Here is a 27,207-nt window from a genome sequence, read left to right as displayed (position 1 = left end):
CCTCGACATACCTATGGACATTTTCTTCCTATCCACAACCCATCCCACCACCCACTTGGTGTTAGGGCTCCTCTGTTTGGGAGGCACGGTCCCTTTCCCACGCCCAGGAGGAACTGGGAAACAGGCCTCAGCCTCTCAGCTTGGGTCACAGAAGAGCCCATTTTCATGCCTCCTTTTAAAGGTGAGCTACTAAAGTACAACAATGGTCACAAAAGGCATTTGGCTCAGCACCAGCCTTCTGTCCCCACGATGGCTCAGCACAGACTGAAAAGACCCATGAGGGGCCACATGCTTCTTTCCTCAGTCTTAGCAACCGGAAATATTTAGTTTCAAGTGAATCTCACTTTGTTATGATAAAGCGTAATTCTTCTGCCATGAAATGCAACTTTTCTCAGCACATTCTATGCTTTCTACATTCTTCTGAGCCTGGGCCTCCCCTGGAGTTCTCTCCCAAGCAGCCATGTCTTTCGTGTCTTCCTATGGCTTCAGCAGAGGGGTCTGGCTGAAAAAATCACAGCGCTTCTGCTTTACCTGGTCAATGCACATCTTGCTACAGATTTGGGGCTACCCAGTGAAAGGGACCCTGAGGGCGGGGTGGCTGGAGCTTACCTGCATGCCAATGACCGCGTAGATGAAGAACAGCATGGCTATGAGGAGGGCCACATAGGGGAGTGCCTGGGAGAGAAAAGGCACTGGGCTCAGTACCGGCTGGCTGTCCCATGAGAAGACCCATGAAAGGCTACATGCTTCCTTTCCATTCCACGTGTTACAGTGAAAGAACCCTGACCACGAGGAAGAACAGTTCAAATCCCAGCACTGCACAACTACTTCAGTCCTGAAGACACCATCCACACTCACGCCCACTGTTACAATATTATAGAGGCAGGATGGGCTCACCGTGGTCACCAACCCTGTAGCCTGACCCTAAACACAGACACATCACTCTCATGATAATTCCTAAATTCATTACTGGAGTTTTTAGGTGAAAACATAATTGATCAAACCATTCCAGAACACTGGACACTTAGAGTACTTCCACTTTGTTTTGTGGGTATGTTTTGGGGGATGGTACTGTCGGTAATGTTGCAAAGGAGTATCTTTATGCAAAATCACCTTGCTTCTGCTGAAGTATTTCCTTAGGGTGAAGTCTTAGGAGTGGAATTACTGGGTCAGAGGGGAAGAGCCACTTTGTGGCTGTTGCTGTAGAATGCAAAATACCTTCCTTAAGATGCACACCTTCTGAAAGGGCTGCTAAGTTTGGGGGCAGGGCAAGGGAAGGAAAGGAGTGAGCTGGGGGGTCGCCAAGCGTGGCTCTCTTCAGAAACACCAAATGCAAGTGTCTGACAGAGCCCCCATCCTTTAATTGAATGTTCCTCAACTGCTGTCTACCTCATCACATGTGACAAACACGTCCACATGCATAGGGTGCCCAGATTGTTAAGCTTAATTCTGGGAACACACACTTAAAACACCCGCTTTCTCTATTATCTGAGAGAGCTCATCAGAAAGTCAGTGGCTCACAAGTGCCCAGCCACCTTCAGACCTGTGCCAGCTGTGGACCTGTGCCTGCCAGCCTGGCCTGGTACAATAGGCCCTCCCCGCAGCTGGGCTGCTCAGCAGGCTCCCACAGGGTTTGTTTCAGGCTTTCCTCAACATACCTATGTACATTTTCTTCGTAGATTTCCAAATGTTTAAGATTATTGTTTGCACAGTTTCTGCTTGTATGAACCACTAGTCTGGAACATGACTTTCTTATCTGTGGCAGATTGAATCTTGAAGAATTTCTTTAAAAAGTGAGATGATATTACCTCCGAATTATCTATTTTTTATAGCAGTTTGTTCCTAGGTTTTGGTACTTTACATGAATAACAACTGCCAAGGATTCTGTGCCTTAGCAAGTCCAAGGCTAAGCTGCCTGAGGCCCTACTCTACCTTCCTCCAGCCTCACTCTCCCCAGCAGGACCTGTGACTTCCCTTGGGAGTGCCTGCATCGCCCCCCACCCCAATGCTGTCCCTTCTCCCTTTTACCCGTGAAAATTCCATCCACTAGGGACAAACGCTTACTTGGTAACACTGGTTATCCCAGGGGTGGGTGAGGGGCGAGTTTAATTTTATCTTTATTTATCTTTGGACAGCTTCATTTGTTGTTGTAAACATTTATTACTTTTGAATGAAAAATAGTCAAATAATTTTTAAAAATGAAGGTGCAGGATTCACTTTCTAATGTTTGTGCATATCCACAAATTCCCTTCCTGGGTGCACCTTTTAATAAGAATCTCTATTTCCCATACTTCCTTCTCCAAATGGAATCAGTCCAGAAGGCTAGAACATCTGAGGCAGGGTAATGGCAGGTAGAGGAAAAGCTGGTTCTGCTCAGGAAAGTCTAGAACTGAGCTGTACCAGCCTGGAGAATCAGAGGTGACAAATGAGACATGGCCTATGCCTGAACATCCTGAACTGGATAATCCAGTGATGGCGTGCTGGCCCAGGTGGTGGCTTCTGATATGTTATCCAGACCAGTCAACAGACAGCACTGCTGCAGCCTTCTGAGGAGAAGGCGTCAGAGAGAGGCTGCTGGGCTTCCAGGCAGTCTGCTGGGACCTGGGACTCTCATGTACCTCTGCCAGGCATCCCGGAAGCACTGCAGGGCTGTAGACCCCACACCGCTCTGTCTTGGAAATGCTGCAGCTCTCTCAGCTATGGGTCCTTCCTGCTTTCTCTTCTGTTTCCTTTAGGCAAGTAATCTCATGGGATTTACCCAAGAAATGCTAAGTTGGGTCTCTCCGGCATGCCATGTGTTCTATTGACCTAAGTCCACACAGGGGGAGCCTGGGACCTCTAGGACGGGCACAATCATTGACTTACATATGATCTTCAAAGACAAAGAGAGAAGTCCTTAGCATGGCCCTTACCTGAAAGGACTTAATAAAAGTCCACAGCAATGTCCGGATGCCTTCCCCCCTGCTGAGAAGCTTCACCAATCGCATCACTCGGAAAAGACGGAAAAAGGTGATGGAGATTCTATTGCTCTCTTCAGAGTTCTGAAGGGTTATCATGGAGAGGTCAAACCCAATGGAAAGTAGAACATGCAACACTTTCAGAAAAACAGCAACAGATGCAAAGGTGACAGAGGTAAGAACTGAAGATGTGATTCTGGGGCCTTTTCATCTTAAAAAGCATGATATGAAAGGAAGAGTTACATGCTAACAACACAGAGCTTGGGAAACTGCATCCACACAGCACATGCATGTCCACGTGTTCTACTGTGTTAGAGGAGAACGCTGGGCTGGTCAACAATACTGGACACTGATGATGAATGCAAACCACTGCAGACACTGTTCTGGAAGGACAATCATGGAGAATACAGAAAAACCAGTGGAAAACTCGACATGGTCAAATAAACTCAAGGAAAAGGCCCAGCCCCTGGGGACTAGTTGCTGATCTTACCCCAGGTGTAGCAGTTGGGACAGGGACAGTTTCACTTTCAGTTGGCTTTAAGAAATCAAAGATTGAAAATGGATTAATGAACCATGAAGGAGTCAATGTTTCTGGACAGCATTTCCCCCTTTTAAAAAATGCATGCCTCCTGTCTTTGGACAACACACCTGCTCCCTCCCTGAGAAAATACCAGTGGCTTTCCTTGGAGCTGGACTTGAGGGCAGGCAGCCATGGACGTGGGCACGGACACACTACCACTTTCTAATTCACGTCCGAGGATACGCTGTGCCCAGGCTAACAGGCATCCAGTAAGAACAGTGTCTCAAGACCTCAACTGTCCCTAGAGACAGATGCAGAGCCTGCCCCTGCTTCTCACAGAGAGGCTAGTTCTTTTGGCTTGGTCAGGGCTATGGATCTCAGGAACTAGTCTCTCTGCAGCACGCCCCCTAGCCCCAGAGAACGGAATGTCTCCAGTAGCGTGGCAAACAGCGGTGCCTGCCTGTGGGCCGCAAACTCCCTGGGACCACACTCTGTTCCCATGAGACCAAACGCCTGGGCAGTGTACATCTGACAACAGACTCTTTGGTGGGGCTGCTGAGGAGCTGGACAGACTGAGTCAGGGTGAGGAGGAGAGAGGTGGGCTTCCCTACACAAGCCCTCGCTGCCCACCCCACAGCTCAGATAGCTTTCACACAAGAGGAAATTCAGGTCTATATAGTCTTTGGAAGAAACAGTGGAGGACCAGCTCTCCTGAGGTTCAGCAGCTCCACCTCCTCCAGGGTCTGGCTGGGCTGTTGTTCTTTGGGCCCCAGGATATAGAATCTGTGATGGCTGGTGCTCACCTGCCCCCCCCCGCCAACTCCCACTCCCAGTGAGGGCAGGGGCCTTGCCTTATTCCATGCCATGCCCAGCATGGTGCCTGACACTTTCCGAGTATTCAGAAAGTGTCTGAACGCAGAGTTGGAAGCAAACTCCAGCTAGCACCAGGAGGCATCTTTACATACAACAGCAACAGTAAGCGGAACCAGAGCCAGCATGTGCCGGCCTCTCTTCCCCGACAGAGAGGAATGGGGCTCTTCTGGTTAGGGACTTCAAGGAGCCTTTCTGTACAGTCTGTCTGCAAAGTTAAGAAACGTGCACACATCTGGATGTGCGCACTTCTCGAGGGCCTCCTCCCTGGGGATCCGGGGAAAGAAGAGCTCAGTTCTGAAGCCTCTCTAGCATCAAGGGCTATCTCCTGAGACCAAAGAGAAATTCTACAAAATTCACAGAAAATAAGGGGTTGGAGCACATTACAGAACAACTGAAAATCAGCATCGTGACTGTGAACCCAAGATCAACAGGTTTGACGGAGTTTAAAATGGGTCCTTGCTTCTCCTGGGATGCTCAGAATGGGAACTCTGCAACAGGTTTATCAAGAACCCAGGGCCGCTATTTTTATTTCCCTCTTCCATTAGCTCATCTCAAAAGAAATACCACTTCCTTCAAGGGACAGATAATGTTTTTCATCTTAAGACCTTAACAAAGGAAGGAACTAACTTTTTAAACTTCTCATCGTCTTCCACGTCATTCTCACTAAGGCTGTGCACAGGAAGGCTCCACTCTGGCCTGTCTGGCTGGAGTGTGGGGTGAGTGTGTGTGCTAAGTGTGCATGCATGCACGCCTCTGCTTGCCTGATTTCAGGGGACCAGGCAGTGTGCACAAGACAGACGGCTCTACAGTTACCCTTTTGAAACATGCACGACTTATGTATCAGCCCTGCGGCACCTGTTGGTCAGGGAAGACGCTCCTAACCACAGTCTGGCCTTAGACCCTCCTGTGTGCCTCTCCCTATTCTGCTTCAAGTCTGATAGGCCATTCATGTCCCCCTTCCTTAGGGTTCGTGAAAGTCAGCAACCGAACTGAATTTCGAAGTGTACATCTCTTCAACTGATATCTCTGAAATGTGACAACCTCTGGACTATGAACTTCAAACCATGAATATTCTCTTGTTTAAAAGAACAAAAGGGAGGAGGACACAGCATTTGTAAAGGGACAGGGCAGCACAACATGCACAGGAGGAAGGAAAGAGCAAACAGCACACCAGACTTCATGCGCCCTCCAACGCGCCTGCGACACCTCCCCTCCCACGCACCACTGGGCAGGGAGGGCTGCTTCAGGGGAGGATGTAACCAGCAGCTCTGGGGGGACAGTGCAAGTTGCCAAAATATCTTACAAATTTAAAGAACCCTGAGGATGGCTTTGCCCAAATGACAAATGTCAGCCAAATGAAAAGGGCAGGTCAGCTCTCATGCCAGCCTGCACACTAAAAGCACCTGGGATCTTTAACAAAATCTCTGAAGTCCAGGTCCCACCCCAGAGATTCTTACTTAATGGATCTGGGGCATGTCTCCATGTTGGGAATTTTATTATTATTTTTTTGAGGTGGAGTTTCCCTCTGTCACCCAGGCTGGAGTGCAGTGGCATGATCTTGGCTCCTTGCAACCTCTGCCTACAGGGTTTCAGTGATTCTTCTGCCTCAGCCTCATGAGTAGCTGGGATTTCAGGTGCCCAACACCTTGCCTGCCTAATTTTTTTGTATTTTCAGTAGAGATGAGATTTCGCCATGTTGGCCAGACTGGTCTCCAACTCCTGACCTCAGGTGATCTGCCTACCTCGGCCTCCCAAAGTGCTGGGATTCAGGCGTGAGCCACCACACCCAGGCTGCATGCTGGGAATTTTAAAAGCTCCTTGGTGATTCAAATGTGCTGCCAGAGCTGAGAACTCCAGTCCTGGACCAGGGTAAAGCTGGCCCAAGTAGTTAGCAGGTAGCCCATACTAGCTAATGCCCTTTAGGTCTCGAGTCGCCATACAGAGTGGGGTTGCTAGAAAAGCCCATTCAGGCTGCTGTGGCTGAGCAGTGGGTTCTTTTTGAGTTGATGAGAAATCAATACTCAGATGCAGACACAGAGATTAGACCCCATTCCCATCTTCTTTACAAGGGATGGAGGAGGCTTGAACATGAAGGGAGCTGGAGGAGCTGGAACGCCAGTGTGCTATGCTATGCTGGACATCCCTAGAGGACGCCAGACTGGGGAAGGACTCTTCACTAGGTGGCTTTCAAGGACAGCTTCAAGGGGCTGCTAATCAGTTTTTAATAGGGGGAATTCCAGTGTCACCTCAGGGCTTAGACAAGCTTAGCAGTTCCTTCCCACCCTAAGATGTCACATTCTTCAGCTGGGAACCCTACAGGAGACAGCCCCTTAGCCTCAGAAGGCTGGACTACATGTCAGAAGGCTCCTTAGATTCCTGGGGCTCTGCTAATGTGGGGGCTTTCCTGATTTTCCCTCAAGCCTTTTCCTACAGGGCTCTCAGGCAGGCTTTTACCACATATGCTCTGGGGCAGCCCCCTGAAACTGTGGAAGCCAAAAAGACCATGAGGTTCCCAAACGAAATCAGTCCATTTTATTTTCTGTATTAATTTCTATCTGTGCTTGGAAGAATTGAGAGGAAGCAGTTTTCTAATTCAGATAGGAAGCAAACCAGCATCCCAGAACAGCTGGGCCAGGTAACCCAAGGCATTGTGGAGAAGCCAGTCTTTTGGGGGAGCATCCCTCTGACTATTTCTGAGCTGGCAGGCAACACCTATGGAAGGAGGACTTCTTTATTTGGGGTCACTGGGTCTGTGTCCACGACCAGTGCCTAGCTGAGCTGGCTCCTGGGAAAGGGCTCGCATATGAAGTGGGGGACTACACAACCTTAGTGTGGGGTCAGAAAAAGAAGATGAGTGGTCCACCGTCAGCCACCTGGTCCAAACAGTATACCTGAAAAAGCAGGGACCATTCCTGGGTCTCTGAGAGTGAGCTCCCTAATGACTTTTTACTTGCTCCTTCAAGGTAAGTAATATAAGGCAGACTTGGCTTCTAAACAAGTATTTTGCCTCCCAGGCACTAATGATAATGAGAATAGACAAATGTCAGTGATAGCCATCCCCAGGTTAGGGACAATATGTTGCTGGGTCATGTCATCATTCAAGGAACAAATAGGCATCAAGGAGGGAGGGAGCAAGAGGGAGCCCACCAGTCATTATTGACGTTTTAGCAGCCTGGTGAGGTTAGGACCAAACGTGATAGGGACAAGTCCATGAACACTGCCAAACCAGGAACGGAGCGGGCTGTGGGGAGGTGGGAGGGGGACAGTAGTATGGAACAGGCTGGTGTGCGTGCAGGCAGGACCATGCAAAGGACTACCCAAAACGTTTCCGCAAAGAATACAAACGCAGGCTGAATTCAATCGTTTCTCAGCCAGATCATTCATTCTGGGAGACTATGTTGGCAAGTCACAGAGCCAAGTGTGACTGACCAAGACGGCCTCAGGCAGGAGACGACAATATATGGGATGGGGAACAATTCAGATGATTGCAACCAATCCTTAGCACGTCCTGTGAAGCGTGGTGAAAACCAAAGGTGGAGAGCCAGAAACAAGCACACAGTCTTTAGAAGTGCTTTGCTTTAACGACTTCACCGTATATATGCATATATATACTTGCCGCTACAATTTTCTAAAAATAAAACCAACATGAAAATCAATTAGGCAACAGAAAAGAAAGATCAACAGAGTTGGGGGAGAGAGAGCACAGCAGATTAAACATTGCAAACAATGATGCTACAACCAGCCAACAATGAACCAAGGGTGTTCATGCTCAGCTGACAGCTGACCCCGCAGCTCAGGGGACAAGGCCACTGAGGATGTGATGTGCACTGCTCCCCAGGGGAGCTGCTTGTGGAGGGTGTCGGAACCAGCAGTCCCACTGTCATGTAGTTACATCAGAGACTAAGAATACCGAGTCTTTTTTTAAATCTTTGTGCCTCCCCACAGCCTAGCCCAAAGCCTGTGAGTGGTGGATGTCCAGCACGTGTGTGTTAAAAGATTGAATAAATGTGAAGGCGGCCTTGAGCATCCCCTCTGTTCCAAGGCCGAGCAGGGAAACACTGAGATTTCTGAAGGTGGTGTTCTGCTGGCCCAGGGTGGGGAACCAGCATTGCCATGACTGAGGAATATTTGGTCTTGGGCCACAGCTGACCAGGAAAAATGTCACTGACTGAAAGCACATTCTGGGAAAGTCTGCCTGTGTGATTGGAAAGTTTAATTGCATGCCAAGAAGGGGGCCCCTGAAAGCCTGTCTTGTTCAGATACCTAATGTCAAATGCTAACTAGAAACTTCAGCATAGACCTGCCCCTTTCCTGACTGGTACAAGGTGAACACAGCAACACTGAGGCACCAATGAGCCAAGTTGGGCGATAGGAGACAGGGGCAGCAGGAGGAGCAGGGCCAGCCCACAGCACACGTGAGGCAGCCAGGAAGCCAGGCGCATGCTGTCCTTGAGTACATGGGTGCTACACCCCTGCCAGCCAGCAGGCAGGCCAGGAGTGAGAAAGCTGGGTGTCCCCAGGTGGACAGACCTTGGCCAAATCCTGGTGCCCAAAAGCTAAGTGTTTACACCCACCACCTGCACAGTGGTTGAAGCACTGAGCAGTCCAGGGAGACCTGCCGAGCTGCTAGTTTATTGTAGTTTCGCTTCCATTATAAACTGTCTCTGACTCTCAGAAGGGTATGTTCCAAAATTTTCATGTAAATATACCTCCACGTCAACTGTAAGCAGTTTGTGTTGTGAGATGATGAAGCCGGCAGATGTCTAGCCATAAACTTGGGAGAGAGCTCGGGGCTGCCCAGTTAGGGACCTGCCGTTCTCCCATTAGCACCAGCTTATTTATATATCATGAATGGCAATTTTCATGGAAAATTTCACATCAAGTAGAATTTACATGTCTGGGCTTTAGGTGTTAGAAGATGTGCATACCTAGGTCTAACAAAGCACCATCTGAGTGCCTTGTCACGGTGTGGTGTGACGAAGCTTCAACCACACCCTCATGGACATGGTCATGTCTGACAGTCCATTTTACTTATTACAGGGATAACCCACACTTAGAATAATACCCTTGTATCTCCCTAAAACTTTGGGGTTTTTAGCAAGCATTTTCACAAGTATTCAGATCATTTTATCACTATAACATATCTGCGAGGCAAGGGGGTAGATGTTACGCACCCCACTTGGCCCATGAGGGAACTGGAGTCCAGGTCAGTTTGGAACTAGGGCTGCAACTGCCAGGTCTTGGGATTTCCAGGCTGGTGACTGTCTTACTATTTACACGCCAGAATCGACGTGGCCCCAGGCAGGTGGCATAAAGGGATTTCATAGTCCTCGTGTGATGCAGGCTGTCTGGGCACCAGGATGGACCTTATAACCCTCACTCCTCCTGTAGATGCCACCAGGCAGAGCATAAAGGGCAGGGGGTGGGCTGGACACTGTGGAGCAAAAGCCAACACCAAACACAGACCCTCCCTGTGCTCTGCCCATTCTCTCGAAAGGCTCTGCACATCTTGGGCACACACACTGGATGCCCACTAAGACTTGCTGATGAACTGGAAAGAGATCAGGTAGACAGGGGCCTTTCTACCTGCCTGAGGCCTTTGGTCTAGCATGGGTCAGACACAAGGAGAGCTAGGAGGCAGATGGGGCTCCCTTTCTCACACTTCTTAATTTAGCAGGGGGTGAGGTTTTCAGAACATTTCTAGGGAGAGGGGTTCACTCTGCCTACAATGCTGCTACTGCACTTGTTCCCCTCCCAAATGAGTCTACTGCATGTAGCAAAGGTGTACTGACATCCTCTCCCTGGTTCTCACTTGGCCCTCTTTTCCCTGGCCCCAAGTAGCCTTCTACCAGCTGGTGTCACTCTTTGGACGTGGGACATTCACTAGTTAGACTCAGAGCAGACATGGTACAGGTGAGGGCACGAGCAGCAGCCACCACACGCTCAGGGCATAGCTGTGGGGCCTCCCGCCTGTGCCCTCACAGAACCATCGTGGGGACGAGGGTGCACATCATTAACTCCAAGTACAGCTGGAAAGATGGAGGCACACAGCACTTGGATGACTTTCACGGTCACACGGCTGGTGAGTGACAACATCCACAGGCACACACAATTAACTCCCAGCCCTTACAACTTTAATCAGATCTTTTGAAATACTCTTCTAGTTCCAAATGGCAATTCTATATAGGCTTCCCCACTCTTTTTCAGGGAAATGAGATAGAGATGGGGTGAGGGAGAGAAGACTACAAATTATCCTTAGTCTTTCAAAATAAATTTGTTTCTGGATTTCTAAAGTATGTGGAGATTCATGGGCAGGGCCTCTGGTCTCTTCTATATCAGACTTAATGAAAACAACCACGATATAGGACACAAAGTTTGCTACTTACATTCACTTCAGTTATAGCAATATCAACGACGCTACCAACAACAATTAAGGCATCAAAAGTGTTCCATGCATCAGTGAAATAGTGCTGTTAGGGCAAGCATTCAGAAGCCACAGAGGAGAGGAAGCACCACAGGGAAAAAGAAGAAAAGGACAGTGTTATAAAAGGGGAACATTCTAGCACCACGCCACATGGCTACTTGAAACATCCCCCTAAAATAAACACGTTATAGATACGCCACTTTGGGTATCACTTCTGACACAGCAAATGAAAACAATTAGAGACATCCTATCTTACCTTGCCTACTAGTGACCTGGGTAAATGCCGCAAAAAGGCCTGTCCTCCGAAAGGTGACTTGTGTCTACAAAAGGCCCTGGGCTAAGGCCCTACCCTGAAGGGCTTCTTGCCCACAGCTCTCATTAGGAAATCCTAGTTTCAGATCAAGTGACTGGGATCTGTGACTTGTCCAGGTGATGCCACTGCAGGGCAGGGAGCAGAGTATGCACAGACAGAGAGAGAGGACACAGGTGGCGGCCACGCCAGGTGCATACTCACGTCTGCTTCGCTGAGGGCCACGTCTATAATGCTGCCGATTACGATGAGGGAGTCAAACGTGTTCCAGGCGTCACTAAAATACCCCTGGACAGAGCAGGCGAGGGCAGACGTTTATGAGCATGTATGAATGACCCTCCACACGGACCATATAGGGGCGAATCCGAGTCCCTGCTGCTCCCATGGCACCCAGGTGGGGTGGGAAAGCCAAAGGGGGGGTAACAATACCGTCCACTGGTGGAAAGGGACACAGCGGGGTGGCTGTGCACCTTTATGTGAGAGAGAAGGTGCACACACATCCATGCACACACCCATGCATACACACACACATGCACACACGCACACCCATGCACACACACACACACACATGCGCACACGCACACACACACCCATGGTCCTGAGCGGCACCAAACCAAGCAGAATATCTGCAGGGCAGAGGAAGGCATTTTGGCAACCTTGCCCTGGTACCCAGAGGGATAATCCCAAACCCTCATGAGCGGATGGACTCCTTCCTTAGAACCTCCACTCACCCCACTTAACGAGCACCGTCACATTTCCATTTCTGTGCTCCTTCAATGCTCTCCAGTCCTCACAAGTCCAGGCAGCATTATAAAGGTCACGCCTTGTGGCAGGCTGACTAAGTCCCCATCTCCAAAGAACTTTCAGTGGCGAGGACACAGGTGAGATTATGGGGATAAGAGAATGGGGCTTACACAATGGCTTACAGGGAGACAGGTACCATGAGGCACAGCATCATGGCAGACACTGGCTCTCAGTCGTGGGGGTGGGGCTTAGTGTGGGGACATCAAGGCAAGTTCTATTGTAGAGAAGAGTATGGAATGAACAGGATGTTCCAGGGCTCCCTCTGTCCTCCACAGAAGCCAACAGGCTCCTTCTTCCATCTCAGCTTTTGCTTTCTTTCCGTCCCCCTTTTCATCCTCTAGGCTGAGAGGAATCCATCCCATCCTTCAAAAACAGCACCAAGTTCCTCCCCACCTCCTGATATCTCTGCGATCCTAACCGTCTAACCCCAACTCCATCTGCTCAACTTCACCCTCCTTCAAGGTCAGATAAATGCTCCTTGAAGGAATCTTCCCAGCCCCAGCTGTCTGCACTCCCTCATACTGACTCTGAATCTCTTATGTACTGATCGCTGATCGTGGGGTCTTTGTCTGCAGCTCTACCAACTAAAAGCCCTCAAGGACGATGACTGTGCCATATATTCAGTCCCCCAACTCCACCAATCCCATTATCTAGCCAGAGCCTTGAACCCGGTCAGTGCTTGGCACATGTGATGTCTCCTTCTTCCACCAACTTGCACCCTACCTGTCATCCAGCTTTGTCTGGCTGTTTGTTTAGGTCCTCCTATCTTGCAACAATTCTGAGGGTATAACATCCCCACAATTGTGACTTATAAATCTACATGTATATGCCGGACATTTTACATCTTCTTCTGGGCTCAGCACAGCAGGTGCTAAATTAGTGCCAAAATCACCTGACTGACTGTCAAGATCAACAACTCTGTCTATAAACCAACTGTGCCTTTCCAAAAAGTCTGGACAATTTTTAGAAATAAAAATTCAGGTACAAATTATATACAGAGGGGCCCAGCATGCCTAAAACTGGGTACATTTAGTGCTACATTAAGAAAACCAGAATGAAAGGTACTTGGAGGTGTCAGGTCCCAGAAACTTGTGATTAAACGCAGACCCCAAAGAAGCCACTGCAGAGCCAAGGCCTTTTGTGACAGTATAGAAGATCTGGACTGACTGTTCTAAGAACTCGACAAGGGACGTTTATTCTAGTCACCATCCATCACTCTTGGTGCATTTATTGGGGAGCTACGACACTGACTAAGGGTTTGCTTCTTACATTTCATCTTAATAATGTAAGATTCCCCCACCCAATCGCCATGGTTTCTAACCAACTCTTCACCTCTCTGCCTGCCCTCCAATCACAGTGCCTCTCTCTCATTTTCCCCTCACTGACTGCTACCCTCTCAGGCCCCTCTCTCAGCAACAAAAGGAACTTGTGAGCCCCAAATCTAATGATCTGTGTATAAAAGTCTAATGAGAAGGTCTACTTTAAAAACAGCACAGCTTATACTTTCTAGTTTTCCTTTGCATGAATTCATGATTCTTGGCTGGCAAAACTGAGCAGAGATGGGCTGCCTTTGAGATTTAGGCTGGCAGTCACAGGTAAGATCAAGAGCTAGCCTCACAGCAGAGTCTCCTTCATCTAGTAAGTCTCCTAACAAGAAAGCCGGCTGAATCAATGTGCTTAGTGCTACAGCTGACGCCCCCTGTTGCGAATGGGTAACAAGCAGTTCTCCGACTGGTGGCCGTGCCACAGACCACACTTGGGGGACAGAACCTGCTGTTTTCTTCACTGAGTTCAGAGCAACTCAAAAGCTAAAGAGAGCACAGTGATCCTTCCCCTCCCCTCTGGGGAGGAATTTACACACAATCAAACACTTGGTCACGAGTAGCAACTAGACCTCCAGAGTAGTGACAGGGCAGCGGAGGCCCAGAGTCCATCCTTCACAGCTGCTGCAGTCTGTGCCCAGCCTTGCCTGCATATGCACCGTGTACACCGCTTCTCTCTGTTATTAACATCATTTCCCAGAGGCCAGACCCACCACGTGGGTGCTGGAGGCCGGCCTCTATCACTGACTTTGAGATTTTATTCCTGAACAGCTCCTCTCTCCCTCTGTACAGAATTATCAGTGTTCCTCCCTTTGGGCCATTTCCAACAGCCTCTAAGATATTCTCAATGCTGGTGTGCTGTGATGGATAAAATTCCTTTAAATCAACACAATAGGGGCTTAACATTTCCTTGGGGTCTTGGAAGTTTCTGGCAATTTCATTGACTCTCTCTCTCCAGAAACCCCTCACACTCACAAAATTGTGCCCAAATCAGAATGACTGATGGACTGAAGGTTGACACCCTTAATCTAGGAAGCAGGAGGCAGGTAGCTGAAATCACAGGCTCTGACCAGGTGGCTCTGACAGGAGTCCAGGGGAGGCAGAATATGCCAGCCTTCCCTCTCTTCCCACATACTGTTTCCCTTTCTAGTAGTGTCTTGTTTAATAAAATCATTGTCAAGCGGCATGACTCAGTTCCCCCACTCTTTTCCCACCAAAGCACCATACTGCCTTTGTAACCAGTAGATAAGATATAAGAGACACAGCTGCTAAGAGACGGCCCCCCTCCCTGCTCTCTCCTGTTGGCCTATGATGATGTGGTTTCCTACAACTGAATTCTGAGGCCAGGACATCTCAAGTGGAACCAGAAGTCAAATCTATATAATTTTTGTTTCCAGCTCCACCTGTCTGAAAAGACCAAGCAAGTTAGCCACATGCAATAATATGTGTTACTCAGAAACATTTCTGACTCTGGAAATTTAAAATCATAAACCAGACTAAAGTGGGCCTCAGAGTCAGGAAGCACCATTATTTCGAAGAACACTATTCTTGCCATCCATCAATGGTTGTTTCCTGCCAGACAGTGGGCTCCCGGAAGGAGACTCTTCTTATTAGTGGCCTCTTGCCAGGATATGGCACAGGGCGAGGGGCAACGTTTGTGGAATGGTTGCAAATGGGAAATAAGAGAAGTGACCCAAGTCCAGATTCCTTTTGCTGTCTGGCTTCACCCTCATCTGCAGATCGGAAGAAGACTGTATCAATAATGTGACTTTTGTCATTGACCATGGCAGCCAGATCACCTACCCATTTCTGGCAGGGATTATTTGGGTAGCATTTGACCCAAGTGATAACCCAAAGTGCCAACTTTTGGTAGAAACTATGCCTGACAGCCTTCTAACTAGCAAAAGCCTTTCCAAAGGTAAGTTGGGGAATAAAGGAAGATGTGCTCCACTCTGCTTTACCCAGACACCCAGATTTTGTCTTACCTCACTTTTCATATTTATTTTACAAAACAAATGAAACCCTGCCACCCTGTGTCCCCTAACATCTCCTCCCCTGCAGTGAGATGGCAGTGAGAGGGCCTCTTCTATCACGGAGGCTCCCAGCACAGGGTTTCCCTCTGTCTCCCTACCCCCTCCTGGCTAGCAGAGGCTGAATCATCTCATCTCCCATGGCCTTGGATCATTTCCCTCTAAATATGCTCTCTTAGGGAGCAGGTGCTAGAAAAGCAGGTATCATCTCACGCCCAGAAGCTGCACTTCCAGGATCATCCCTTTATTCCTTTCTTCATTCCACCAATCTTACTTAGCTACCACCAGGAAGCAGGCATCATGTGAAGCACTGCAGAGCCAGAGACAGAAGACTCAGCCTGAGACCTCAAACAGCTGCTCACCAGAGAACAGAGAGGCAGACATAGAATTGTGTTGATAACGATGGTACATAGTACACCCCCAACAGATGCAGGCGCAGAGGAGACAGCTGGCTCTGGGTGGGCTGGTGAGGATGGTGTCTCAGAGGAGATAACATTTTCCACAGGTCTCAAGGATAACAAGGAGGAAGCAGGGCTTCCAGACAGAGGTACATGGGCAGGGAAAGGTCTAGCATGCCAACACTCAGGGATGGGGTGGGGAAGAAGAAATGGCAGGGAAGGCATGGCAGGAAATGAGGCAGAAATATGCACAGGCCAGTGATTCATGGAGGACTTTGAATATTCAGCTAAGGAAATCACATATGCTTTCTCAAGCAATAGGTGGCCAGTGCCAGAATCACTGCAAGAGTGACCTGGTCAGCTTTGGGCTAACAAAGGGAGTAGCGGGAAGGGCTGAGGCCAGAGGCAGGCAGGGAGATCATTTTAAAGGCAGGCAGGCGTAGTAGCTCAGGAGAGAGGAGGGCAGTGCAGGTCTGCATGCCGCAGAGGCGGCCACTGAAGCTCTGGCATGTATGCACCTTACAAGGCAAGAAGAGAACCAGGAGAGGGCTCTGGGAAACCTCGATGACAAAAGGACAGGATGGATCCCAACGAGAAGCCCAATGTAAAGTTCTAAGGACAATAATATTTGGTTTCAAGTATTATTTGCCATTAAAAAGAAATCTCCTAGAATAGATGTAGTCATGAAGAATTAAAAAAAAAAAAAAACAGTATCAAATTTTCTCTCCAGCAGGTGGAACAGGTACTCTAGGAAGATCATGAAGAAACTGTCCTCCTGCAACAGACCCTGGAGCAGGGAACAGAGCCCTCGAAAGCAGATGGGATGGGAGGACCCAGTGCCCATCCTGCATCAGCTCTGCACAGCAGCATGAGGACAGCACCAAAATACTTTCTTCTTTTCCCAAACCTAATTTCTCCTTACTTTTTTCAGCCCAAGTAGCTATGAGTGTAAATTAGTATATTTTCAGGATAGAATCAAGATCAAAACGCTTTAAGGACTAAAATGGGAACAAAGTATGGCTCACTGGAGAAGGCTGGTAACTGCAGCAAGCAGCCTGCCCTAGAACAAAGCCTGGACGAAACGCCAGGTAAGTCACATCCCACAAAGGGGGAATCTCAGACAGACTAGGCTCTTCTTGCTCCACAGAAGTGCTCTCTATACCTGCTGTAGCCAGGACTTTGAAAAAGGCCCCTCTTAGTCACTCTTCCTCCTTGCACCAAGAGAACTTGTTGGAGAATTCCAGTAGCTGGAGGGAAAGGCTAGGAGAATGGGGCTTGTGTCTCACCTAAACCAGGGCCTACTTTTGAAAACCCTACAGAGGCCCGGTTGATCCCAAGTTGAAAGCATAACCTAGGCTGCACCAGGTCAATGCCCAGCTGGTGGACTTTCCCTTTGGGAACCCACAACCAGTTAAATCACCTGCTTGCTTTTTCCAAATGCTTTTGCACTTTGGCTCCTAACCGTTTTCCACTCTTGCCTGACCGGTGCTCCAAAACACCTCCTTCCATGCAGTGAGATGGCCTCTTCCATGGCAGAGGCTCCCAGTGCTGGGTTTCCTCCCTCTGTCCCCCTCCCACCTTCCTCCTGGCCAGCAGAGGCTGGGTCACCTCATCTCCCATGGCCTTGGGCATTTCCCTCTAAAGATGCTCTCTTAGGCGGCCCAGTTTCTCCATCAGGCTCCCTTATATAAGGAAATATAAGAAATCTGACCTTAAATATAAGGAATCTGACCTTAAGTCCTTAAGGTCAGATTTCTCAACTTTCTTTAACCCTTCCCTCTCAAAATGCCTTCTCATCTACCAGTAAGGATTTTGTCTTACCTCACTTTCTATATTTATGTTATGAAACAACCGAAACCCTGCCACCCTGTGTACCATAACAGAGATGCTGACGAGTCCTCCCAGCCTGACTCGGTGGAGAACCCTGCTGTGAGGGACCCTGTTACAAAGCTCCTCCCATGAGACAAAGGCTCTCCTGAGATGAGGCTGGGGTCCCATGTGGCCACCTCCTCAGAATATTCCTCCTTCTGCAGCCTTAGCAACCTTGCTCCTCAGTCCGACTACCTCACTGACCAGGAGGGAGGAGGCCTCCCTGGCTTCTTTGTGAAAGACCACTTGCCTGAGCTGGGCTTGTGAACACCAAAGAGAACAAGAATAAAAGGGCAGAAAAATTTTAAGGAGAGCATTGCTTCTTGGTGAACTGATTCTCTCCCAATCATCCAGGCACATGGTATAAACTCCACCTCCCCTGGCCTGGGGGAATGCAGTGACAGTGCTCCTCAAATGTGGAGATGCTGCTGCTACTGTCGCAACCGTTCTCCCAATTGTAATGTGAGGTCTGCTGCTATGAAGATAACCTGCTGAGTAAAATGACAAGCAGCACAGTTTCCAGCGGAAATCAACTATTTAGAAACTCTGATCAGTACTGATTATAACTTAGCGACTCCTTTCCCGTTGGTATCACTCGTCTGTTCACACGCCACTGAACTCTCCTCCTAGGTTTGGAGATGTTCTGGGCGACTGTCGGCCTACTGGACGGTGTACTACTGAGCTGTGAATGCACCAGCCTGCTGAAGGGAACGAGCACACTTATGCACACACACGTGCACACACGCGCTCACAGACATACACACACACCATGGGTGAGTGCGCTTTCTCTTCAACCTGGAACAACTTTCAAACGCTTCAGAGCTTAATCACCTGGCAAGGAAAAACATGGCCCAGGTATATGGGAAATGTTCCACAGAGAGGTTCCATGTTGCATTTCTCAAGTACCTTCGATGTTCTTACTTTGCAACCTTTTCTTCCATCAGTCCAGACAAATATTGTTCAAAGAAGTAAAGGTGAGAGGGAAGCAAACCAAAATCTCAAAGAAAATTAAGATGAATTTGGAAAAGGAGGAAATGTTTATGTATGTAGATATGGACAAGTCACAGGAGATAATAACATCTGGCCATGCATAAGGTGCCAAATTTGACCCCACTGCAATCACCCCAATTAATCACTTACAAATGTCCTTTCTTTTTGGTCCACAAAGATCTGATAAAGATTGCATAGAGATTAATTCAAATTAAAGAAAGGAACAGTTTGGAATTAGAATATCATGTAACCGTGGAGTATGTGAAACCATCCATTTCATAATCCATGTCTAACTTAATTAAATCAGTGTCATCAGATACCTTACACACAGATAACTAACTGGGTCACAGAACTCGGTCATCTCTAACTCTGAGAGTTTTGTACTGGGGAAGAAACTGAGAGCCAAATATCCCACATTTCAGCTTGATATGGCTCCTCTGTCTAGGGTTTTAGGATGAGGGAACGTCCTTGCTTGATGATGATGAGGGTTAGGGTAGGGGTGGGTAGGAGCAGGGGTGGCCGACAGTCTGCAGAGTGTGGAGCTATACGCCAGGCACTCTGTTAAGCAGTGCGTATATGGGAACTCTTCACTCCTCATGACAACCGCATGAAACAGCACTCTTCACATCCTCATTTTATGGGTGAGGAAGTCGAGGCACAGAGAAGTAAGGAACTTGTTTCAGCTATAAGTGCCAGAGCAGAGGTTTGAATCCAGTTCAGTTCCACAACTGTGCAATTTGACACTGATCTACACTGCCTCTTATTCTGGCAGCCACTTGAATAAGAAAGACAACTGGGGAACTGAATTCACTCCCTCCCAACGGGGACACAACACGCTGAGTGTCCCCTTTGGGAGGGGACACTCAGCACAGCTGAACACATTTCACATTTTATTTTGTGTTAAAGCCAAGTGAGATTTTTCTAAATTAGCAAACAAAAGATGGTATGGCTGTGAAAGGTCTGCAGCTAGCATCAGAACTTTCCTCAAAGGGTAAAAAGGATGCTGTAGACGAAGCACAAACAAAACCAAAGTCTTTAGACATCTGAAAGTGTAATCAGGGTCAAGTTCTTTCTGATGGGTTAATGTTTAAACATTTTCACCAGTGCTCAAGTAATGAGGCAGGTTTCCCTGACACAGCATGATATGTACTATTCTAAAAACAGAAAACTGGCTTTCAAAATAATCTCCAGTTTATAGATTCCCAACTCTAGGTCCCTTCTTTTGTTTCTCAGAATTGTTTTCATGAGGTTTTGTTTTTGCAGATTCATTTTCCCGTATGTACACCCAGGCCTTAATCAGATTTTAATGTTCTCAGGTGGTAACCCAGTTAGCGGCCAGAACAATTTAGCCTAATTCAGTAACATAAGAGTAACAGGAAGTGGGTACTTCTCCAGGGTGACTCAGCAACAGAGTTTGAAAAGTGGGTTCTGCAACTCACCTTAGGCTTAAATGCAATGACTTTCAAAACCATCTCGACGGTGAACACCCCAGTGAAGACCATGTTCAGAATGTCCATGGCGTCATTGAACATCTTGGACTGCTCGTAGTGCTATGGATGAAGACAGAGGGGCCATTCTCAGAGCCTCGGCCATCTCACATGCTTGCACATGGAGGCTCCCAGCCCTCTGTGCCCCTGCGGGCATTCTCCACAGCCCAGCACCCTCGCCCGGCAATTCTGCGGGCATTGCAAGGTCACGTGGTGAACTCCCACAAAGTGCAGGGGGTCTGTGACAAGATGAGGATGATTGAATGATGAAGTGGGAAACATATCCATTTCCTCTGCTCAGGATAAAGGGAATTCACCCTTTCTTCTGGCAGGGCTTTATGTTCAGGGCCTTGACCAGAGCACAATGCAGATACCACCAAACTGTCTATGAATAAAGGTAGAATTTGGTTAGGGATAAATTTTATGCCATGTAGGTTTATGTTGAATAAAAGGCAGTGTTTTCTTGAATTTACACTTTTCCCTACATCAGCACATGGTCCTTTTCATTAAAAAAGAACTCTTAGATAAAGCAAAAGGCCAGAAAATTTATCCCTATCTTTAGACCTACTGTCCAGACAGCACTGAGAGCTGGTTTGATGTGCTGGAGTTCTTAAGGTCAGTGCAAAAGCTGGCTCTACACCTTGGTCTTTGCTTCCTGTTCTCATGCAGTATCTACTAGGCAATGTAATTTTTGAAAACATTCACTGTTAATACCACACTATAATCTGACTTGGCCAATTAAAGTGAATTGCATTTCTTGCCCTTACTGAAATAAGAAGTAGCTGTAACTCACGTCAAACTTAATACTTCGTCAACTGGAAAATTCCCCTACTGCCATGCTGAGAGCCACTTGAGGACAGGAGTGTGACTTATGTTTTGTTTTCCAACATTGAGTGTTACTCTGTGACAAGCCCAGATCAAAACGTCTGAGAGGGCTGAGGGCAGTGGCTCATACCTGTAATCCCAGCACTCTGGGAAGCTGAGACAGCAGATCACCTGAGGTCAGGAGTTCAAGACCAGCCTGGCCAACATGGTGAAACCCCGTCTTTACTAAAAATACAAAACTTAGCCAGGCGTGGTGGCACATGCCTGTAATCTCAGCTACTCAGAAGGCTGAAGCATGAGAATTGCTTGAACCCAGGAGGTGGAGGCTGCAGTGAGCTGAGATCGCGCCACTGCATTCCAGCCTGGGCTACAGAGTAACACTCAGTCTCAAAAACAAAAATAAACAAAAAATAAAAAAAGAAAGTGAGGGGAATTATCTATAGCATAAACCTTATATCAAAGGTAGATGTGACATATTTCCCCATTTTACCAATAAAGAAAGCAAGGCCTGGGGAATTAAAGCAACTTTTCCCAAGTCACAGAAAAATCAGCGTAAAATCAGAATTGAAACAGCTGTCTATCTCCAGAGCTATAGTCCTCAGCCACTACCTGGCCACAGGAGGCCCATGGTAACTGTTTCTAGAATTGAGCCCCACTGCCAGGCTCCATGGAAATGTTACCTGCCATTGTGCTGTACAGATAATTTCTTCAACAAAAGAATGAGCTGAAACTCCTACCGTGACAACTGTTAGCCAGAATGGAACTCTGGCCAACCTATAGCCCAGACTCATCAGAAAAATCAAATCCCTCCTGTGAGGGGCAGCATTCCACCCTCAGCATTTGGGGCATGGGGCTGTGCGGAATGCCCAGACTTGATCCCCACAGCTGTCTCCATTTTTACCTGCATGGCCAAGCAGAGTGTGTTGAGCATGATGAGGACAAACATCATGTATTCGAAAGGCGAAGAGTTCACCACGTACCAGAACTTGTACTGGTAGGGGTTTTTGGGGATGTATCTCCGCAAGGGACGTGCTTTCAAGGCGTATTCAACACACTGACGCTGCAACAGCAGAAAAGGGCAGAAATGGGGTTCTGAGCACTTCCAGGGAAGGAGGACCCCATGGTCATCTGCTCTGAAAGAGCTCACCCTGCAGCTCATGGGAAGGGGCCATGGACAGTGGTGAAAACGATTACGAGTGACACCCCTCCTGGCACCGGCACCACTCTTGAGTCACTGAGGGCCCTGCCTCCATTACCTTGTCTGACCCTCCCAGCAACCTCAGGGTAAGTTGGGTACCTATCCACGTGGCTTCCATTTTGCCTACTAAAAACCGAGGCTCGGAGCTTTTAGTTGTCTTTCTTGAGGCCCTGCAGTGTATACACAAGCAGAGGAGTGAGGACTGGGTCTAGGCCTTGTCACTGCCTTTCCTCTACATTGTGCCTATGGAGGATCTACAGGTGGATCATGCCTACAGTTCCTGTGCTGTCCTCCAGGATAGGAAGCCAAGTAACCACAGGAACAGAAACTTACAGGAACTAGAGCGGCTGGCTGACTCCCGAGACTAGTAGCCTCCTGGCTGCTCCCGGACGGATCCACACAAGATACCCCTCAGGAGCCAGAATATGTTAACAACAAACATCTTACGGGGTGCTGTCTACATGTCCATCGGGGAGCTTCTGGAGCTGGGGAGCTTGTTGTGTTCATTTCAGATTTTCTAGGATGTGGTCAGTAGTGACAGCTGGATTGAACACAGGTTGGGGCCCAGCTGGAGCACTGTCTTTCTCACTTACTCTGGGGAGTAGAGCTGGTCCACCCTCTACAGCAGACCCAGAGGAAGCCTCGGGCCCCAAGAGCCCTCAGCTCAGCATTGAGACCCTAGACCTACTCTTCTACTTTGACTCTGGATGCAGACTTTGGACAGGCTCCCTGTATGTGGGACCCAGTGCTGCTCTGACCTCACATGCTGACTCCAGGGACCCCTGATTTGAGTCTGCGCTGGACCTCAGAGGCTGACACACTTACAGCGCTGACTGTGCATGGCTGGCCTGGGCCTTGCCCCAACACTCGTCTTCCTTGGGTGAGCAAACAGCCAGGCTAGACCTCTCCCGGACAGTCACTGGTGGAGTCTGCAGGGACACCCTGACAACTCAAAGGAAAATCTTCCTGCAAACCAAGTAAGCATGTCCTCACATTTCCCCCAGTGGGCAGGGCCAGCTGTGCAACAGACTGTTTTGCTGTGCTAGGGCCACTTCCCCTCAGGAAGCCTAGGCTACAGATCATTCTTGCTTGCGATGTCATCATCGAAACTGAGATGCTACTGATAGAGGACCTGGGGAGACTCCCAGAACAGAATCTCAATCTTGTTGACTCTTTCAGGGCTGAAAGGAATGTCTAAAGAGCAGTTCTTTAATGGCCTCGATTTAGAGATGAGGGATCAAGCCCCTGTGGGTTCACAGTGCAGGTGCAGGGAAGACAGCTCAGAGCACAGGGCTCCCTCCCCTCACCACATCACCAGAGCAAAAGGCTCCTACTTCTACCAGATTGGCTAAAACATGGTGCCAGATCAAGAATGATGCCAGTACAATCTTAGTCCCAAATTCAAAGTTACTGACTCCCCTGGGGTGGTGTAGGATATTTCCCTCTAAGTCAGCAGTTCTCAATAAGGGGCAACTTTGCCCCCCAAAAGACATTTGGCAATGTCTGGAGGCATTTTGATTACTGCTACCGGGGCAGAGGAACCACTGGCATCTAAGAGGTAAAAGCCAGGGATGCTGCTTAACAGCCTAAAAAGCCCAGGAAACACAACCAAGAACCACCCAGCCTGAAATGCTAGTAGCACCAAGGATAGTAAACTCTACCCTAACTGGCTTTAAAGACTCTCTCCCAGTATGGACTGTGAGTGTCTGTGTGAGTGGCCACAGCACCCCAACTAAGATTCTGAGCCACCACTAGTGGGTCATGACAATGGTAGGTGGCGTAAGCACTCTGATTTCATACCACCAGGTCTGGGGATGGATTTCATGATTACAAAGTCTCATATGTATCTGGAAACCTAACAGTAGGGATGACTCAGACGGGCGGAGGGTGTGCTCAGAACAGGGTCACAGCCCCAGGGACAGACAGTATGTGGGCACCCTTCTCTGGGCATGGGGTACATCAGTCAAAAAAGGAGGTCCTCCGCTCCTGATCAAGGGACAGAAGCCCAAACAGTGTGTGACTTTAACCTGATTTTTGTCCAGCTCACAGTTCTTATACTCTTTTTCTCCTTGCTCCTGAAATGTCACGATGACAAAGCCCACAAAGATATTCATCATGAAGAAGGCCACAATGATGATGTAGATGATGAAGAAGATGGAGATCTCCACGCGGTGGTTGTAGACTGGGCCGACGTTCTCCCCATTCGAGTCGATGGCTTTATACAGCAACCTAGAGACAGAAAAACTAAGTGAGGACCTGCCAAGCCCCTCAGCCCAAGCGACCCAGCCCACTGCCTTCCCAAGTCTTTCCTCTCCTAAACTCCTCTCAGGAGCACTTGCTGCGCACCCACCCCAGGGCCACTGGACATAGCCAGGTCTCTCCCTCAGCCTCAGACCCAGATGGCCAGCACCGAGAGGAGGGGGCACCTGGGATATCATCATCGAGGGACTGTGCTGAGGACCTGAAAATCCAAAGATTTCACAAATATTCTAAAATGCCTCTTTCTATTCAGAGAGGAAGAGTATCACATGTAAGACACCGGAGGAAGTGAAAACTACACACACTGGCAAGTTAATATGTGACCAACCAGAGTGTTTCCAAAGAGCTAAGGGTGCTTCCCCAAATGGAGATATGAGCTAAAATTAAAGATATGCCTGTCGGAACTCTGAACAGGAAGAGGGGGATTACTGTCACACCCTCAAGGTCCACTGATACGCCCCATTCGGATGCAGATTCAACACTTCTGCAGGCCCAGCCCATGTGCAGACTAGACATTTTCACAGCCTCTCCCTTAATCCTTACATCCATCTGGGATGGCAGACTTTACTGTCATCCCCATCATACAAATATTCAGGGAGGGATCAAAGTGCCACTGTCACACTCCTTGGGGGCAGAGCCAGGAGCTGAGCCAGTTCCTCCAAACCCCAAGTCCCAGGTTTGCTCCTTTCTCCTCAGCTCCCATCATAAGTTGCTCAAACACAGTGTTCAAAGCCTGACACTACAGCCAGTGCCTGCACACAGTGAAGGGCCTCACTCCATGCCTCTGTTCTCCCGGGATTAAATCCCTAATGGACAAGCCCCATCTGACTGTCTATCCCACAGGAGCTCCTGAAAATCTCCCTGACTCTTATACACACTCCAAGAGCTCTGCTGGCCTGCAAGTCCCAGCCTGTCAGCCTCCTGCAGCTCATCTATGCAAGGGGACCGGGCATCCAGGACTCTAGGCGTGTTTGCACACTGATGGCAGGAGTTGGGGGTGGGAGCTACAGACGCAGAGAGCAACAGGAAGGTGCAGAGGATTCTCCCTTTTGAATTTGACCTTCTCCTTACCTGCTTTTTAAATTTTACTCATCAACATCCTAGCCACTCTTCAGGACCCTGTTCTGCACATCTAGAATACACCAGACCTCCTGCCTTCTTTGACCACTTGAAACTGATTAGATTTGGGCGTGAGGGGAGGAAACATGTTTAGACACTGTGTGGGGAGACACACGCCTCTGTGCAGCACGGTCTGTAAGTGAGTGAGTGAGTGGCTCCATACAACAGATGGCACAACAGCAACTGTCTGCACCTGGCACATATTAGTATGAAGAAGGAAGGAAGGAGGGAAGGAGGGAAGGAGGGAAGAAGGGAAGGAGGGAGGGAAGGAGGGAAGGGTTTGGGACACCATCCAGACCCTCTTTGGGAGCAGCAGATGGCAGCTTTATTGACATGGCTACCAGTGGGAGTTCACAAGACTGAGGCCTCTCACGCCTCCCTGCTCCCTCCCGGAGATGCTGCCTGGCACCTCTACTATCTCCTCTTCACCAATCATCTGCCTATGCAGAAAGAGGCCCTGTGGGTCAACAAGTGATTAAGAAGTGGCCCAAGGTTAAAAACCCACAGGGCAAGCCTGCAACACTGGAGAACAGAAATGGAACTGACTCCAGGAGAGAGGGCTCAGCCCTGGGCATGCAGGCGCCTCCCCAGAAGACTGCGTGCTCCCTGTACTTACGAAGGCCAGCCCTCAAACGTGGAGACCGTGAAGAGCGCCATCATAGCAGAGAGGACGTTGTCAAAGTTGAAATCACTGTTTTGCCAGATCCGCTCGCGGACCACAGGGCTGTCAACATCCCCATCCTTGTAGAGGATGAAAAGACCCCTGGAGAGGAAAACAGGTGTGGGTCGTCTGGCTTCACACATGACAGGTGGAAGCGGCATAAAGTTGGTCACACTACCCCGATCCCAACTCGAGGCAGGTCACGCTCAGTCCGCCAGCCAGTCACACAGCTGAGTGTAACACCGGCGCTGTTTCTCCTCTCCTTGCCCTGCATTTAATCTATTTTGTGGCTCAAATAACCATTGAATAACTACCAGTGCAATGTGTATTCTCCAGAGCAGCCAGCCGGACACAGGGCATCCATTCATTGGTTGATAAAAGCCACAGCATGGTGACTGCATCTCATACACAATGGGCTTGAGGCGTGCTCTGAAGGATCCAAGCTCGGCCACAGAGAACTCTGTAAGTTCTGGGAAACAAGCCCACGTATATTCTCTCTGCATTTTAGTTTTAATCAAATCCCTTTCTCTTCTTACAAATGACACTCCCAATTTTCTTTCCAAAAGAATTCCATTATTTCTGGCAAATTATTTCTCATAGAACTTCATTTCTGGAAGGAACCCAAGAGATAAAGCACAATGTCTTTATTTTACAAATGAAGACACAGAGCCTTCGAGAGAGAAAGGACAGGGTCCCCACGCCACTGCTAGGCTGCTCACCTCCAGGGCCGTCATGCACCCCACAGCCTGCGTGAATGGTGCCTCTGGAGGTGCAGAGACACAGCCAAATTGCAATTGCTCTCTGACTGCACCTTCTGCTTAAAAGAAACCCCAAACCAATGTAAGCACACAGTCGACCAGAGCCCAGTCAGTTACATCTTCAATGGGTGGAGAGACACAGGCCTCTGCAGAGCCTGAACCTTTAGGCAATGGCTTCCATGAATGCCTTCATGGTCACTGGACATCTTGGAATGGGAGGCATGAGTATTTCCCACCTTGTCTCTCCTCCGCCAGTTCTTGTCTATGGAAGTATGGCCAAGATGTAGGTAATAGGAACCAGGAGAAAGGAAGTCTGGAAAATGCATCAGAAGAGGGAGCCAGCTCCCAAACACCAGGGAGCTGAGTTTCAAGTTCTGATTTGGGGGAAATCATCCATGTGGCT

General features: G+C 48.7%; 1 protein-coding gene across 8 annotated transcripts in view; it reads right to left on the bottom strand.

The window, feature by feature from the left end:
* The window catches only part of CACNA1D (calcium voltage-gated channel subunit alpha1 D), a 461,268-nt gene that overhangs the window by 40,329 nt on the left and 393,732 nt on the right, over positions 1-27,207 (bottom strand). For 5 of the 8 annotated variants that reach the window (XM_032290211.1, XM_032290213.1, XM_032290216.1 and 2 more), the window contains 7 exons: positions 26,002-26,148; positions 24,035-24,236; positions 21,711-21,869; positions 19,937-20,047; positions 11,289-11,372; positions 2,913-3,041; positions 610-675 (listed from right to left, as the gene is read on the bottom strand). In XM_032290211.1, the coding sequence (XP_032146102.1) occupies positions 610-675; positions 2,913-3,041; positions 11,289-11,372; positions 19,937-20,047; positions 21,711-21,869; positions 24,035-24,236; positions 26,002-26,148 (898 nt within the window). Of the gene's footprint in view, positions 1-609; positions 676-2,912; positions 3,042-3,447; positions 3,493-10,736; positions 10,821-11,288; positions 11,373-19,936; positions 20,048-21,710; positions 21,870-24,034; positions 24,237-26,001; positions 26,149-27,207 lie in introns of all 8 variants that reach the window. The other 3 variants (XM_032290214.1, XM_032290212.1, XM_032290209.1) reach the window with 2 other exon arrangements.

This window comes from Sapajus apella, unplaced genomic scaffold, assembly GCF_009761245.1.
Source record: "Sapajus apella isolate SASKATOON/1434 unplaced genomic scaffold, GSC_monkey_1.0 scaffold23, whole genome shotgun sequence".
Taxonomy (NCBI): Eukaryota; Metazoa; Chordata; class Mammalia; order Primates; family Cebidae; genus Sapajus; species Sapajus apella.
The sequence above is the reverse complement of the archived record's forward strand: the minus strand, read 5'-3'. Positions and strand labels throughout refer to the sequence as shown.